The 16,495-nt window shown below is 41.6% G+C and overlaps 1 protein-coding gene across 1 annotated transcript; it reads right to left on the bottom strand.

Moving 5' to 3' along the window:
- Window positions 1–3,420: 3,420 nt before the first annotated feature.
- Window positions 3,421–16,198, bottom strand: LOC127581855 (CD276 antigen-like). The gene is made up of 5 exons (XM_052036656.1): window positions 16,078–16,198; window positions 12,107–12,188; window positions 9,292–9,645; window positions 5,844–6,131; window positions 3,421–5,244 (listed from the first exon to the last, which is right to left on the bottom strand). Exons 1-5 carry the CDS (start codon window positions 16,078–16,080, stop codon window positions 5,081–5,083), a joined length of 891 nt encoding a protein of 296 aa, XP_051892616.1. The 5' UTR covers window positions 16,081–16,198; the 3' UTR covers window positions 3,421–5,080.
- Between the last annotated feature and the right edge of the window lie 297 nt (window positions 16,199–16,495).

Genomic DNA, 16,495 nt, shown 5'->3' with positions numbered 1-16,495 from the left:
AATAAATCAGAACCAACAGAATTGAAGTATAATGGTTTAGAACTGATAAGTAAAGAGAATGAAGGGTTTAGGATGTGTAGTAGCGAGAACTCTGGGGAGACTAACTATCGCAAGGAAGACCCCCATGCCTGGGGCAAGGAGAAAAAGGATCAATCATTTGGCCAACGGCAGATCCCGTATTTTGGTGTTGTAAGTGGGAGAAGTTGTTCGGGTGAGTACGGGTACCAAAGGAACAATAGCATTCAGGAATTGTTGACCCAGGGTCAACAAAACTTAGATCGATATTTGTATTGATTTAATAAAGTTGATACAGTAAAGTTACAAGTTTATGTGGTCATTTACCTAAACTAAGTTAGTTGAACAAGGCAAGGGTCAACAACTGGGAAACTTGGCCCCCAGAAAAAGAGCTGGGGGAGAAGTTTTCACTTTGTGGGATGAGTCAAACTGGAAGCATTTGCATAATTGCTCTGTATAAGCTCATTGTTACCTTGAATTTACAGTGCTCAGCAATTATGCATGCCATCTAGATTAAATAACATAACTTTGTGGTTCAGTAAAATCATAACACGAAAAAAACAGAAGCGGGGGTCATCCCTCATGGCTGCTCTCTCATTTAATAAGTTCATAGCTGATCTTTTATCACAATGAATGATACATTCCAATGGATTCTGGGCCATTCTATAGAATCATTACTGGCTTTGAAATTTATTAAATAAAGGTCCTATCAGCTTTTTTTCTAGATGGTAACCTAGTAGAGGTAATATTTAAATACTGAGTAATGTGAAAGTAGTTCATTGTCTTAATCGAAGCGCACCAATACACTTCGTAGACTGCAACGACTAATCTTCAATCAATAGTCTTCCTTCCCAGTGATAATATCCAGTACTCTCCAATATCAAAGTGTTTCTACATATTGATTTTCATGCTTCAATACAGAATATCCCACGCTTAATTTTATGACTTTGTCCCTTGGCATTGAGTCCATATATTTAGCAAAAAGGAATGGTCTAAACAATTATTTATTCTGTTAGCTGCAACTATTCTTATGTAACAGAATTGTGCCTGTAGGATTTGGGGAGTCAGGAGACGAGCTACTCACCACAGAGTATTTGGTCTCTGATGTGCTGTTGGGATCACAGGGAGTACGTGGTCGATTAAGTTTCTGATCAGGTTTGTGGCTGGTTTGGGTTTAGTGAGAACAATATCATGGAGTGTCAGGGAGACACACTTAAACGTTACCTTATGTTATATGGTTATATCCTGTCACTTGTGTGGGGCAAATATTCATTGCCATTTATCAGCCCATGCATGAATGCTGGCCAGATCTTAACTGCATGTGGGCATGGACTGCTTCACTACCTGAAGAGATGCAGATGGAACTAAACTGAACATTGTGTAACTGACAGTGAGTATCCTCATGGTCCTTACAGTGAGCACAGGAAGGGAAGCTGCTGGAAGGTCTCTCTCCTGCTGACATCAGCTGTCACTCCATGCGTATGCTCACACCTGCAGAATGGCTACTGTAAGGAGTACTGATAGCACAGCATCTTGTGACCTAAACTCTGAAGGAAAGCAAAGTTTATGCCAGCACAACACAAGAACTACTTCTTGCGTTTTACATGCAATAGGGCATGTGTTTTTGCTCAAAGATTCAGAAGAGGTCGCATTTTCAACATGCACATGTAGATGTGTAACATTGTCTAACGAAAAAATAAAGTGGGTTTACATTGTTAATCAGGCATAGATGCAACAACTATGCATCAGACCATTTCATATCTGACCTGGGAGTCCTCAGAGCCCACACTGGGTATAAGTGATGAAATATTGTTCATTTCTATCACTCCTGCTTCTTAGTTTAATAAAATCAAGGCTTAAAAAAGTTAAACAAACACAAAATTATATTCTGATGTTTAAATTAGTGGAACAGAAAATTAAAATGTCATATAAACAAAGACAGTGTCATACTCCATACACAAGGAAATTAGTCCTCAATAACAAGGCATAACATGTTGTCTCACAATTAGAGCAAATATTAGTAAATTATTCAGAGAATTGTGTAAACGATAAAATACAAGGTGATCATGAATAGTCACAAAATGGACTATTAACTGTCTTAATGATGTACAGTTTAAAACTGAATAAAAACAATAATTTGAGAACGAACATGAGAGTGAAACAATCTAATTTTCTAATTTCTTTCAGTACTTCTAAGTTAGAGTTGAATTTAAACTCCGTCTCACAAGAACACAAAGCAGGAGTAGGCCATCTGACACTCCAAGCCTACCCCACCATGTACTATGATCATGGCTGATCTATGCTAGCCTCAACTCCTCTTCTGTGCCATTTCTCCACACCCCTGTATTCCTCAGTCTATCAAATATTTATCCACCTCCACATTAAATATTCTAATGATCCAGCTTTCCCCACCCGCCGGGCAGAGAACTCCAGAGATTCACCACCCTCTGCGTGAAGAAATTTCTACATACATAATTTGCACCATATACACACAGTGAATGGGACGCATTTAGCCAGGTATCCAATTTACATCCCCCCTAATCTTTAGCACCAGTGAAGTCATTCAAATGTGAAGTTGGGGAAGACCTAAGTTGGTCTATCAACCCCACCATGATCTGAACCTGCCGCTTGCATTAGATTATAAGCAGGGCATTAGCATGAAGGAATCTATCAATACTGAATGTAAAATAACTTAAAACATATGAAATAAACTCAGATCCCAAAGATCCAAAGGGAATCTGCCCAACTTTAACCATTACTTTGGCAGCTGCTTGGCAGAACCAAATAGAAATTGTCAGGGATCAAGTTTAAGGAAGTCAAGGAGTCATGTAGCATGGAAGCAAACCCTTCGGCCCACCAAGTCTGCACTAACTATCAAGCACTCATTTATATTAAACCCATTTCATTCTCCCCCACAGTTCAACTCCCCCAAGATTCTATCACTCACCTACACACTAGAGGCAATTTTATCATAGCCCATTGACCTACCAACCTGTACATCTTTGGGATATTGGAGGAAACCCACTCAGTCACAAGGAGAATGTGCAAATTGTACAGAAAGCATCAGCTGGGGATTGAACCTGTGTCACCTGAGTTGTGAGGCATCACTATGCTGTTCAAGTTCTGATATACCTGCCCCTTAGAAGGAAAATTATCTCAATAGGGATGCACCAGAGTCAAGACCTCGCTGCAACTGGGTTCCTACTGCCTTCTTTGTGCTCCATCATGGATCAGCAGGCCTCGTGATGTTAGCCACATCTGCGTAGAACATAGAACAGTACAACACAGGGACAGACCCTTTGGCCCGCAAAGCCTGTGCCAAACATGATGTCGAATTAAACTGAATCTCTTCTACTGTGAAAGTCGACCCGCACTGTAACAAAGCAGACAACAGCAGAACCAAGGAGCGTACTAAAAGTTCTTTATTTCTAATGCTAGTGGGAGAGGGGGTACATGGAGGAGCAGTCAGCACCGCTCTTCCCTGAACGTGGTCCGACTCAAAGAATACAGAGTGCTAACTTAGTTTAAATGCATTGTTCTCCGGCTGGTGTCCACTTACTGCACAGGCGTACCCGTATTTGGGTATGCTTGACCAGCTCATGCTGCCATTGGTCAAGCCGAGACTGCTGTGTGCAGCCAGACAGGTTAACACATCTTTCACAGTTAGTCACAACCGTGTTTCCTTGTGGCCTTGAGGTTTCATAGCTCAGTAACTTCTTATCGATCACGCCACATTCTACAGAAAGCAGATGGCTAAAGCTTTTACAGCAGCTGTATAACTAGTAACCCTTTGTTCACCAGAGTTCCCTTCCCATTGTCCTCCACACTACCTGCACATGATCCATATCCCTCCATATTCATGTGTCTATCTAGAAACATCTTAAACGCTACTATCGTATCTGCTTCCACTGCTACCCCTGGCAGCCCATTCCAGGCACCTACCACCCTCTGTGTAAAAACTTCCCCCACAAATCTCCAGAGAAAACAACCCAAGGTTGTCCTTATCTCTATCTACAAAGGTCTCAACAGGTTGCTCCGTGGATCTTAGGCAAGGTGCTTTTTTAAATCTTATCACTAGAGGTTTCCCTGCAGGTTAGGCTGCCCTGGATATTGCACCCTCCAAAGCAGGCAGTTACAGATACTGCGGGCACACAGGATGAGCAGTGGAGGTACACTCGGAGTAAACTCAGCAACTATCGAAAATGAGGTGGACTCTTGATGACCTTACAGACTCTGGGAAGGCAGTGGTGAAGCCGTCAATGACCCAGGGGTTACAGCCTGTGGATTTTTGGGGCACAATCTGTAGCCTTGGTGATTCATGCACATCAAAATGTTGGTTGCTTGATACTCCTTTACTGCCATATCTGCATCTATTGAACCCACTTGTAATCCTCTCTATTCAAAGCCCTCCTGTCTCCCTGTTTGCTTTTCCTGAGTTTTTTTGTTTGAATATTTGTGAATGTTTAAAAACTTCAAAAACATTTAATACTATTGACAGCTTTAGCAGCTTTTAATCCGTGGGACAGGGCCTCACCATCTCTCAAGGCCATTCAGTGAGCGCAGCCAACCACTTGCTCAGAGAGTTCCTGTGCTGCATTACACTGTTCTGGGTATCTGATCATCTGAGAGTTAGATACCAGTGGAAAGCTACTACATCATGGACAAGGCTGGAAGAAACAGTGTGGTCCACGGACAGATGACTAGTGATTTTGCAGTCACTGGAAGATTTGTATTCACGTTGTCCAGGAATGCTGAATGGATGATGCCCCAAGACACCCTGGTCCAAGTTTCCCCACAAGTGCTCATTATGTGTATCATTGACTTGGAAATCATCTCAGGGTTGCCAGGGGAATCTGATGACAGGAAGTGTCCAGTACAAAGATTGCAGGTGATGCAAAACAACCCAGAAATGATCATTATCATGTATGACACAGGAAAAAAAATAACTGTGTAAGACTGAAAAAAAACATTATGCTATTACATTTCCAGCTAGCTCTTCCAGTATCATTGCCATCATGAGGATAAGTAGGCGACAAAAATGTTATTCATAGAATCACATTCATCCTCACATTACCATTAGTTTATCTTCCTCTCCCCTGAGTTGCATGTGTTTCTTTCTTTGTTTAACCAAATACAGAATGATTATTGCTGCAAATACCAGTAAAAGCAAGCCCAGAGCAATCCAGATGGCCATGGAAGTGATTTTCTTCTGTTCTTCCTCTCCTGAAACTGAACAATATGTAAAAGTGAAATAATCATCAATCATGTTAAGTCATCTTTCAAAACATCTGTGACTGCAACTTCAATGGAACTTTCCAATTTTCCCATTTACACCTTCCCTTCCAAGTTTCTGGTTACCGGAGGAGATCAGAAACCCCTATGAAAGCATCGCCACTGGTTTTTTGTCAAGATATCCTATAATTCTGTAAATGCACATCAAAAATTATTCATGCTGCAGTCTGAGAAAGAAATCCCCATTGTAAGAATTAAAACGATTTTGCAAATGTCTGCCCCCCTGCATTAAGCTCCACCCATTGGGAGTGTGTATCAGAAATTTACATAATTTCACCACAGATCATGACTAAACGTCAAAAAGTTGTAGGGCTCTGCCCTTAGGAGTTTCTATCCATTAAAAGGTACAAACTGGAAATTATAGAGAATGAGCCATGATGTCTTGCAAAATGTTCCACTTGTGTACATAGGTCTAGATGCAGATAATAGGGAAAAGTGACCATGTCCATATTCTTTATAACTGAACATACCAAATATCCAATTCACTGAAAATTCAAAGGAGAGAAACTTATTGTGGAGTAAAAGAAATAACTCACATGGCAAAAGGAGGTTGAACTTCCTGATAATAGTCTGGTTAACAAGATGGTTCTGTATTTCAACCATGAAGTTACAATAGGTCTTTGTGTAAACAACATCAAGGATACTTTCGAGTGAGTAAAGTCCATCTTCAGTTTTAGCAAATGAAACTTCAGGCTTAAAGAGCCTGCTATTATCTTCTGCACAATGCCAGAAAACAGATGCCTCAGGATAACCTTGAGATGTTAGAATGAAAGTCACACTAGATGACTGCAGTTTGACCAGCACTTCTGGCTCCTTGTAGTAAGCTGTGAGTTATAAAATGAAATTGATTAGATTATCCAGCAGAGATTTACTTCCTTTAATAATAAATAGCTCTTGATGCATCCACATGGTTTCTGCATGTTCCAGATATAAAACCAGATGAACATGTTGGAAAATCACCCATGTCACACAAGGAGAAACTGGTTATCTTGTAATTACTGTCTGCGGGGAATGACTCAGATCCTTGGAATATTTATCAGCATAAACACAGGAGGCTTTTGTTATACATGGAGAACGTAACATGGAATCTTGTCAAGTAAAGAAGGAAAATTAGATTATGAAAATAAGCTAGCAAGAAATATAAATACAGACAGTAAGAAGTTCTACATATACATAAAAAAGAGAGTAGCTAAGGTAGATTCAGTCTCCTGGAGGACAAAACTAGGGAATTAGTAATGCAAAATAAAGAAATAGCAGCAACATTGAATAAATATTTTGTAACTGTCTTCACAGCAGAAGATCCTAAAGGCATCCTAATAATGATAGGAAATCAGGGGAACAAAGGGGAGGAAGAACTCTAAACAATCACAATCACAAGAGAAAATGTACTAGACAAACTAATAAGATTAAGCGTTTATAAATCACCTGGACCCGATGGCCAGCATTCTAGGGTTTTAAAAGAATGGTTGAGGTGAATGCTTTGGTTGCAATCTTTCAAAATTTTCTGGATTCTAGAAACGTCCCTGTGGATTAGGAAAGTGAAAATATAATGACGCTATTCAAGAAAGTGAGGAAGCAGAAAGCAGGAAGCTATAGGCCAGTTAGTGTGACACCTGTCAAATGCTGGAATCCATTATTAGGGAAATTGTAGCAGCACATTTAGAAAATCAGGATATAATCAAACAAAGTCAGCCTGCTTTAATGAAAGGGAATTAGAGTTTTATTTGAGTCCTTTGAAAATGCAACAGGCAAAGGGAGTAGAGGAGAACCAGAAGACAGAGTGTATTTGGATTTCCACAAAGCATTCAAGAAGATGCTACATAAAAGGTGCTACATGCACAAGAGCTCATGGCATTAGGATCAGTGTTTTAGCATGGAGAGAAGCCATCCAGCAGGAAACAGAGGGTCAGGATAAATGGATCCTTTTCAGGTTGGCATGCTGTAACTGGTGGAGTGCTACAGGGATCAATGCTGGTGCCTCAATAGTCTATGAACTGTAGCTAAATTTGCTGACAATGCAAAGGCAGTTGAGAACACAAGTTGTAAGGAAGACACAGAGAGTCTGCCAGGTAATGTAGATAGGTTAGGTGTGCGAGCCAAAATGTGGCAGGTGGGTGTATTGTGAGGAAATGTGAGGTTCCAAGATTTAGGAGAGGAGGTTCCAAGATTTAGACCCAGCAATGATGAGACAGCAGTGGTATATTTCCAAGAAGGAGACGCAAGAGACTGCAGATGCTGTAAGCTGGAGCAAAAAATAAAATGCCAGAGGAACTCAACAGGTCAAGCAGTATCTGTGGGGGGAAAGGGATAGTCGACATTTTGGGTCAAGACCCTGCCAAGTCTGGATGGTGAGTAACGTAGGAGGAAAAACTGCAGGCAGTGGTGTTGCCATGTGCCTGCCACCCTTGTACTTCAGGGTGTGCTGTGGTGGAGAGAGTGGATGTTCAGGGTGGTGGAGAGGGGAGCTAATCAAGTGCCTACTTTGACTTGGACAACATTGAGGCTATTGAATGTTGTTGCACCCATCCAAGTAAATGGACAGAATTCCACCACACTCTTTGTTATGGTGGAAATGCTTTGGGTAGTAATAGGGTGAGTAACTCACCATCAGACCTGATCACAATATTTATGTGACTTAGTCCAGTTGTAGTCAAGAGAAACCCCCAGAATGTTGATACAAAAACAGAAAATGCTGGAAACATTCAGCACTGTCAATGGAATAAGAAACAGAGTTAACATTTCAAGTTGAAGACACCTTGTCAGAACTAATGAAGAGTCTCCGTGTGAAGAAGGCTCTTTGACTCATTAACTCTGTTTCTCTTTCCACAGATGCTGCTTGACCAGTTGAGTGCTTCCTGCATCTTCAGCTTTTGTTTCAAACTTCCAGCATCTTGATTTTCATTTAGCCCAGGATGTTGATGGTGGGGAATTTGTTGAAGGCAAAGCCATTGAAAGTCAAGGCTAGGTGATTAGCCTGCCTCTTGTTGAGGATGGGCATGACCATCAGCTCATGGTTAAATGCTGCTAAGGTCTTGCTGCTTCATTTTTTGAGGAGTCATGAATAGAATCGAACTCTGCAATCTTTAGTGAACCTCGCACTTCTGACCTTACAATGAAAGGAAGGTCAATGATGAAGACCTAGAACACTGCCCTAAGGAATTTCTAGAGCAAAAAACAAACTACTGGAGGAACTCAGTGGGTCAAGCAGCATCTGTGAGGGAAAGCAATTGTCGACGTTTGCTGGAGGTGATAAGCAAGGACCATTCCTGACACCCTTCACCCACCGGATCCCCTCCCACACCTGGTTTCATCTATCCTTCTCCTCTCCCCTAATGGCTCCCATTCTCACCTTCCCTACTTATTAGATTCCAGCACTGGGAACCTTTATGTCCCCACTTAATACCCTTCACACTCCCCCCTCCACCTGCATTTATTTTTCTTTGTCTGCACCTATAACCCAACTGCCTCTGTCTCCCAACCCCTTCCACACCTTCCCCCCCCCCCCCCCCAAACTGGCTCCATCTGTCCATCATCCTTCACCTATCGCCTACTGGCCCCTGTCTCACCCCTCCCCCTCTCCTCTTTATGCCACCTTCCCTCTCTACTCTCAGTCTGGATGCAGGGTCTCAACCTGAAACATCAACAATTCCATTCCCTCCACTGACGCTGCTCGACTTGCTGAGTTCCTCCAGCAGATTGTCTTTTTGCTCTAGATTCCAGCACCCGCAGTCTCTTGTGTCCCTAAGGAATTCCTGTTATAATATCCTGGGGCTGGAATGATCGACCTCCAACAGCCAGAGCTATTTTACTTTGTGTGAGGTATGACTCCAGCCAGAAGGAGTGCAAGTTGAGTGACCTTGCATTTGGATTTTTAAATGCAGTTTATAATGTCACATTGTAATTTGTTGTGATAAAAATAATTTCCACGAACCTACTTAATATTTTTCCCCAAAAAACTTGAACAAAGATTTAAAGCCAGCTTACCTGCAATTGCCAATGACATTGTAGCTTCAGCACTTCCCAATACACTGCTGACAAAACACATGTACAGGCCAGCGTCCTCAACTCTAAGTCCATCCAACTTCAGTGAAACATTGCCATTTTTGAATTCCTCAGGAAATAGACTTGTTCTGCCTGAATACTGTTTATTCTGTTGAGCAAGCTGATCTTTGCCATAATGGTAACTGTGCACCACCTCGTTGTCCGCAGTGCGTTGCCAGGTGATTACAATGTGTTCAAGTGAGGAGTTACCAGTAGCAGTAAAACTACATCCAAGGACAATACTTTGACTGTGGATACCAAGTAAAGTGGTCTTCGGTATGGTGACATCAAATGCATCTGGAAAAAAAATAGTTTTTAAAAATCTTTCAACATTTTTGCAGTCTACTGCTTATATACAGCTATGTTAGTTAGGGTGCCCTATGGGATCACAATTCAACGCTCTGAGTGGGAAGATCCCTCAAGGATCAGCAGCAACCACATCAAAGTAAAACTTGCACTATTACTGCCCAGTGAAGTTGCCAGTCAGTCAGCAAGTTCAGACAAGTGGTGCAATATCTCCTTTGGTGCGTGGTTTTCATGATGAAAACCGGTGTGAAGATATCTCTTTAAATTTTATACATGAAGAATGAGTGCTTTGAGCACAGGAGTAAGCGTGCTTGCTCATCTTCAGTGTGCCTGATTACGGGGTAGTGCAAAAATATATCACTCAGTCCTTGTGCCTTACCAGTGTGAAGCAGATACAGGTAGTTCCACTATGCCGTGTATTTAATTGCTTGTAATGCGATTAATGGATCAGGGAACACTACTCGCTTTACATGGGCCGCATGATGGCAATGGGGAAAACCTGTTCAAACCTGTGCAACTGCAACCAGTTCTGCTATAACATGACTTTCTATAACGCGAGGTTTCTTAGGAACATAACAATTGTGTTATAGCAGAACTAGCTGTACTCACAGTATATAAGACAAAACGGACAAGGGTCATACAGTGTTTGAGAGTATGGTTCAAAGATGTTCAGGAACTTTGGCACCAGCTTTCATAACTTGTAAAATTAGGCTGGAGTTAGCAGTCAATTCTAATTCCTCCAGACATGCATTAACGTTACAGGGTTATGGCTGAGTGATATTATCAGGAAATCAGCGGAGCCGATAGTCCAAATGGTAGGGGATCTTTGAAGACAGTAATTTTGTTGTTTAGGCATGGTTAGCCAAATAATAATGAAATGAAAACAAAAGAAATGGAGCAATTAACACATTGATGAAAGATCTGTTATTCAAAAGTTACAGTGCTGTAATTTTCACAGTATTCAGGTATTTCTCAGGCATTCAAGAAACTTAAGACATTTAGTTAAATGGTCCACACAGAGTAATTCCAGAACTGACTCAGTTCTATTGTATAAGTACTGCTGAGATTTATAACATCAGGCATTTGTAGGAAGGAAGCACATGGAATAGTGAACCACGGCCACAGAAATGACAGGATTTTAATTTACTGTTTACAAAGTTGATCAGTAATTGAATCTGGTACTGGATTATTGGTATTGGTATTGGTTTATTATTGTCACTTGTACCAAGGTACAGTGAAAAAACTTGTCTTGCATACCAATGGTATAGGTCAGTTCATTATATAGTGCAGTTGCATTGAGTTAGTACAGAGTGCATTGAGGTAGTACGGGTAAAAACAATAACAGTACAGAGTAAAGTGTCACAGTACAGAGAAAGTGCAGTGCAATAAGGTGCAAGGTCACAACAAGGTAGATCGTGAGGTCAGAGTCCATCTCATCGTATAAGGGAACCGTTCAACAGTCTTATCACGGTGGGATAGAAGCTGTCCTTAAGTCTGGTGGTACGTGCCCTCAGGCTCCTGTATCTTCTACCTGATGGAAGAAGAGAGAATGACCCGGGTGGGTGGGTCTTTGATTATGCTGTCCGCTTCGCCAAGGCAGCAAAAGGTAAAGACAGAGTCCAAGGAGGGGAGGCTAGTTTCTGTGACGCGCTGGGCTGTGTCCACAACTCTCTGCAGTTTCTTGCAGTCCTGTGCAGAGCAGTTGCCGTACCAAGCCATAATGCATCCAGATAGGATGCTTTCTATGGTGCATCGATAAAAGTTGGTGAGTGTCAAAGGGGACATACCAAATTTCTTTAGCCCCCTGAGGAAGTAGAGGCGCTGGTGAGCTTTCTTGGCCGTGGCATCTACGTGATTTGACCAAGACAGGATATTGATGATGTTCAAAAAAGCAACACTTACTAAAACGTTTAGTAGTAGAAAGATGTAGAGATGCAAAAAATAGTTGGTCCTGAAAACTAACTGCATATAAATTGTGATCAATTACTGAAATTGGTGACATCAATGTAAATTCACCACCATTTTTACAGTATTGAGCCTTCCCAAACATGCCTATGTTTCCCACTGATCAACAACTCTTAAATGACTGCAATTCACTTGCAAAGGTTTCTAGCATTTTTAAGGTTAAAGTTCCAGATAACTATTTTCCTCTGACACAACAAATGAAACGGCTTTTCTTTTGAAAACAGCAAGCATCATTAAATGGGTTTGAATATCAAAAAATAAACTGGAAATCTTAAATAAAAACAGAAAATGCTGGATGCACTCAGCAGATCAGGCAGCATCTGTGGAAAGGGAAACAGTTAATGTTTCAGGTCAAAGTCATTTTGTCAGGTCTTGACATGAAATATTAATTTTGCTTCCTTTCCACAGATGCTGACCTGCTGGGTGTTCCCTGCAGTTTCTGTGTTCCTTTCATAAGGTTACTGTTTTTATGTGAAATAAGACTTACCAGAAAGTATGGCATGTCCCCACAGAATTAAAATGTGAAGCATGAATTTCACTCTGTAATGGGGTCCCAGGAGATTAGATTCCTAGAAAGTGATTACATTTGCAATTGATTAAAAGTAATTCAAATACACATTTTTATAAAAGTTAATTCTGAAATCCAGTCCCATCATTTTAATTCTTGATCTCCTCACCATACATTTACTTGCTAGATCAGAGGTTCGCTGTTATGTTTTAATGAGGCCCACTAAGTTAAGGGGGTGAATCTTGTGAATGGCTCCTTATTACAATATTGCCATGTGAATCATGGGTTTACTTCCCGACTTTGCACATGGCACGCAAGCATCTCGCAGTGGAAGCACAAGTGAGAAGCGTAGAACTGGCTGGGGAGGGAAGTCTACAGCTCTGAACGAAAAGTTGGGAAAATACTCCTGCAGTATCAGATTTCATAAAATCAGGTCAAGGAGTTTGTGAATAAGAAAAACCAGATATCGTGCCATATATTACATTTCTGTCCTGACCATATGTGTTTGCAAACAAGCAAATACACTTACATGAAGACAGTGGTGGCAAACTTGACCTTTGATTTCCTTCCATGGAAAGGGACATTGGAGAGGATGTACACTTGGGTGGATGGTGAAGCAGCTGGTAAAGCTGTTGCCTCACAATTCTCGGGACTGGATCCTACCCTGACCTCCAGAGTTATCTATCTGGGGTTTGCATGTTCTGCCCTTGACCGGGTGGGTTTTTTCTGTGTTTTCTGGTTTCATCCCACATCCCAAATCATGCTGGTTGCTGGATTAATTGGCAAGTCTAAATTACCCCAAGTGCAAGTGGGTGGTAGGAGGGTCAGCGGGAGGGGATGGTTAATGTAACCTGTTCTCCCCCATATGCACAAGGAAATAAATGGGGGAATGGATTGGTCTGAGAGATAGAGAAGGAGGCTGAATGGCCTCCTTCTCCATCATAAGAAGGTATAAACAAGACAGTCACTTCACTGCAGTCCATTTTGTCCTGCCTCCATAGATTAACTTTCTTGCTGTTTCACTTAACTTAGGGTAAGGCTCAACCAGCAAAACATGCAGACTTCCCCAATGTTTCTTCAAAAATCAGCAAGTTCAGCTTGGCTTGTGCTAGGGTATCTCATCCAGCCGGATGCCAATTGAGGTCCATAAACAGCATCTTGCCTTGTATAACGATGAAATAGTGGACCAAGACTCTGCTTGTAAATGTTATTGATTCATTGATTGATGTTGGATATAGGCACAACCTGTCCTGGCTGCGATGCCATTTGCAATAAATGTTGCTCAGAGTCAATGTGTTGTGGTAGCTTGGGGAATGGGCAAGAAGGTGTTCTGTCAGAGACAATGGGAGAGGAGCCAAGGGAAAGGGAAGAACTGAACAAAACTTGGAAAAAACGCATTACGAAAATTCATTCCGTTTGATGCTTAAATTATGCTCAAACATGCCAATAAGTCTTGTTAAGGCTTGAATTTCAAGAGGAAGAGTGTCTGAGATATGGATTTGTACCTGGAATCATTCATTATAGATCTTGGCACAGATTCATAAGATGTCAGCAGTACAGTGGAACTGTACACCTGTTACACTGCAATGAAGAACATGTCTGATCTGGTAACAGCCTGTTACACAAGCCACTTTTAGCTGCTGTGTAAAAAAATTCTATCTTGGCTACAAACTATACAAACAGCTAAAAATTAGGCCACTTCAAAATTTTGATTGTTTTCCTGAATTAAAAATGTGACCAAAATTAGAGAATTTTACATTATTTATCAAAGTAATTAATTAATAACGCCTTTTGTGACTATCAGCAGATACAAAACTAATTCCTTACCCAGTCATACAAAGTTCTGACAGTCACTTTGTTCTGTGCCTCCATCCCCTTACCCTGTCCTGCCTGAAAAATATTTATCCTGAGTGAACATTCACTGTCCTGGCATCAACATTGAATTCTCTAGTCTCAGGTAACCCACATCCCCTCTGTTCCTTTCTCTCTCCTTCTGATCCACCTAAGTCCTCTTGCACACCTTTTTTCCATACCCTACCACCCCCTCCCCAGCCAGTTACCTAGTTTCTTTCCCCCTCCCCTACCTGGTTCCACCTGCCTATCACCTACACACTCAACCCAATGGGTCCCCTATCCCCTCCTCTCCCCCACTGTTCCCTTCTGGCCGGTGTCCCTCCTTCATCTGGTTCAATTCATCACCTTTCTTTCCCATCAGATTCCATAATGTGCAGCCCTTTGTTGTCTCCACTTATCACCTCCCAGCCTCCGTCGCTCTCTCCATCCCTCCCTCCCCACCTGACTCTAGCTATTTTTAATTTCAAAATAAACTTTATTCATAATAAAAAATATGCAAAGAAAGAAACAGAGCAAAAACAAACCTTAACACTCATGGTTGTTACGTTCAGTAGTGTAAACTTTAAAGAGAAGAACACACAAACATTGCACCATTGCCACTTATGTGACTCCCTGAGGTGATACCCCTTTCATTGTCTGAGGGGCTTCCCCACCCAACTCTGCCCCTCCATGTGCAGTAGTGGAAGGAGCCCAGACTGTGCTCCTTCCCCACAGAGCCTTGGCATTGACTGCACCCAGCTTCAGTGCGTCCCTCAGCACATAGTCCTGCAGCCTGGAATGTGCCAGTCGGCAGCATTCCCCTACGGACGTCTCGCTGTGCTGGAAGATCAACAAGTTTCGGGCAGACCAAAGGGTGTCCTTCACCAAGTTGATGACCTTCCAGCAGCACCTCATGTCTGTCTCGGGATGAGCCCGTGGATCAGAGTGTCCTCTGTCACGCTGCTGGTGGGAATGAACTGGGACACGGACCCTTGCATCCATCTCCACACCCTCTTCGCAAACCCACCTGGCTCCAGTTGCCCATTAACACCTTCTCACCTGGATCCACCTATCGCTTGTCAGCACATGCCTCACTTCTTTATACTGGCTATCTCCCCTTTACACTCACAGTCCTGATGCAGGGGCTTGACCCAAAACATCAACTATCCCTTTGCCTCCACAGATGGTGCCTGGCTCTGCTGAGTTCCTCCAGCAGTTTGTTTTTTAGAACACATAACACCCAAAAAACCAAACAAAACATTATTCCGGCCCCAGCCAACACATGGACATGTATTACAACACAGAGATGTATAACATAAAAGCAAACACATGCCAGCTGTGCACTACACACCAAAAAGACGCATTTCACTGTGTGTTTCGATGTACATGTGACTAATAAATAAATACCTTATAAACATCTTAACAGATATACAGCACCATCACTGTAGGAACGAAGGCAATAAGGAGTTGGTGTCCGAACAATGAACGATTTATTGAAAACTGGTGCGCACCAGGAGACCAAACAAAGCTGATCTACCTGAACATGATTTTGGGACAGCCTTATTCACCTCTCTGCATATGTGATTACTCAGAAAACTTAACTAAGTTTTGATTGTCACATTTCTCCAATTACATCATTACACAGACTTAATTACAGTAAAACTAGGTTTTCATTACAGAATAAAACACTTAATTATCCATAAGTCTAACTTAGTTAACAGCAAACCTAAGTTTCAGCCACAACAATAATGGCGTACTATAACATAATCATTAAGGCTCTGTACCTTGGTGCAGTTACAGCTGCATCCCATCTCTCTATTGTTGAACCTGATCAGTGATTCTATTACCACATCAGCACAAGCTACATCCTATTTTACTTGTTATTAACTCTCTCTATTCCTACCCCTACAACAATCACCAATATCAAACAGCATACATTACACACACAAACCAAATATACAGCATAAACGCACACACACACCACACAACATGCCATACATAACATTCACACACAAAATGAAAAGCATTTCTCCCACTCTCCAGTCTTTGCCGAGAAATGTTTCCGGATTTAACACTTGCAGCACAGCATACTTAACAGAATGAAAACAAAAAGTCACCATTTAAATCTTCCCTCAGCAACCTGGTGAGTCCACCGTTCCTCTCCTGTGTACTTCTATGTACTTCAGTCAAACTTTCTTTCCAAAGGACAGTCCCGTACTCACTGAAAGTGTGTTCAGCTGGCTTTATTTACTGGGAGTAGCCTAATGATGTTACGTCACATTGCTATGGCAATAATATGTTTACAAACTTTAACTGCATTCCAGAAAAAGTCTTAGTATTCGTTCCCATGTAAAACTGTATCCTTGGTAAACAGCTTAAAAGAACACAGAATATGGGATAAAAGCAATTACTTTATCCCTAAGTATTCCCAAACTTCTATGTACCTCAATCAAACTTTCTGTTCAAAGTCCTGTACCAATAAGTGCAGGAAGCATGAGATAAACTGTACCTACATTAACAAGGCTTGGTGGCTGT

The sequence above is a fragment of the Pristis pectinata genome, chromosome 22, assembly GCF_009764475.1.
Source record: "Pristis pectinata isolate sPriPec2 chromosome 22, sPriPec2.1.pri, whole genome shotgun sequence".
Taxonomy (NCBI): domain Eukaryota; kingdom Metazoa; phylum Chordata; class Chondrichthyes; order Rhinopristiformes; family Pristidae; genus Pristis; species Pristis pectinata.
This window is presented reverse-complemented; position numbering and strand designations above follow the sequence as displayed.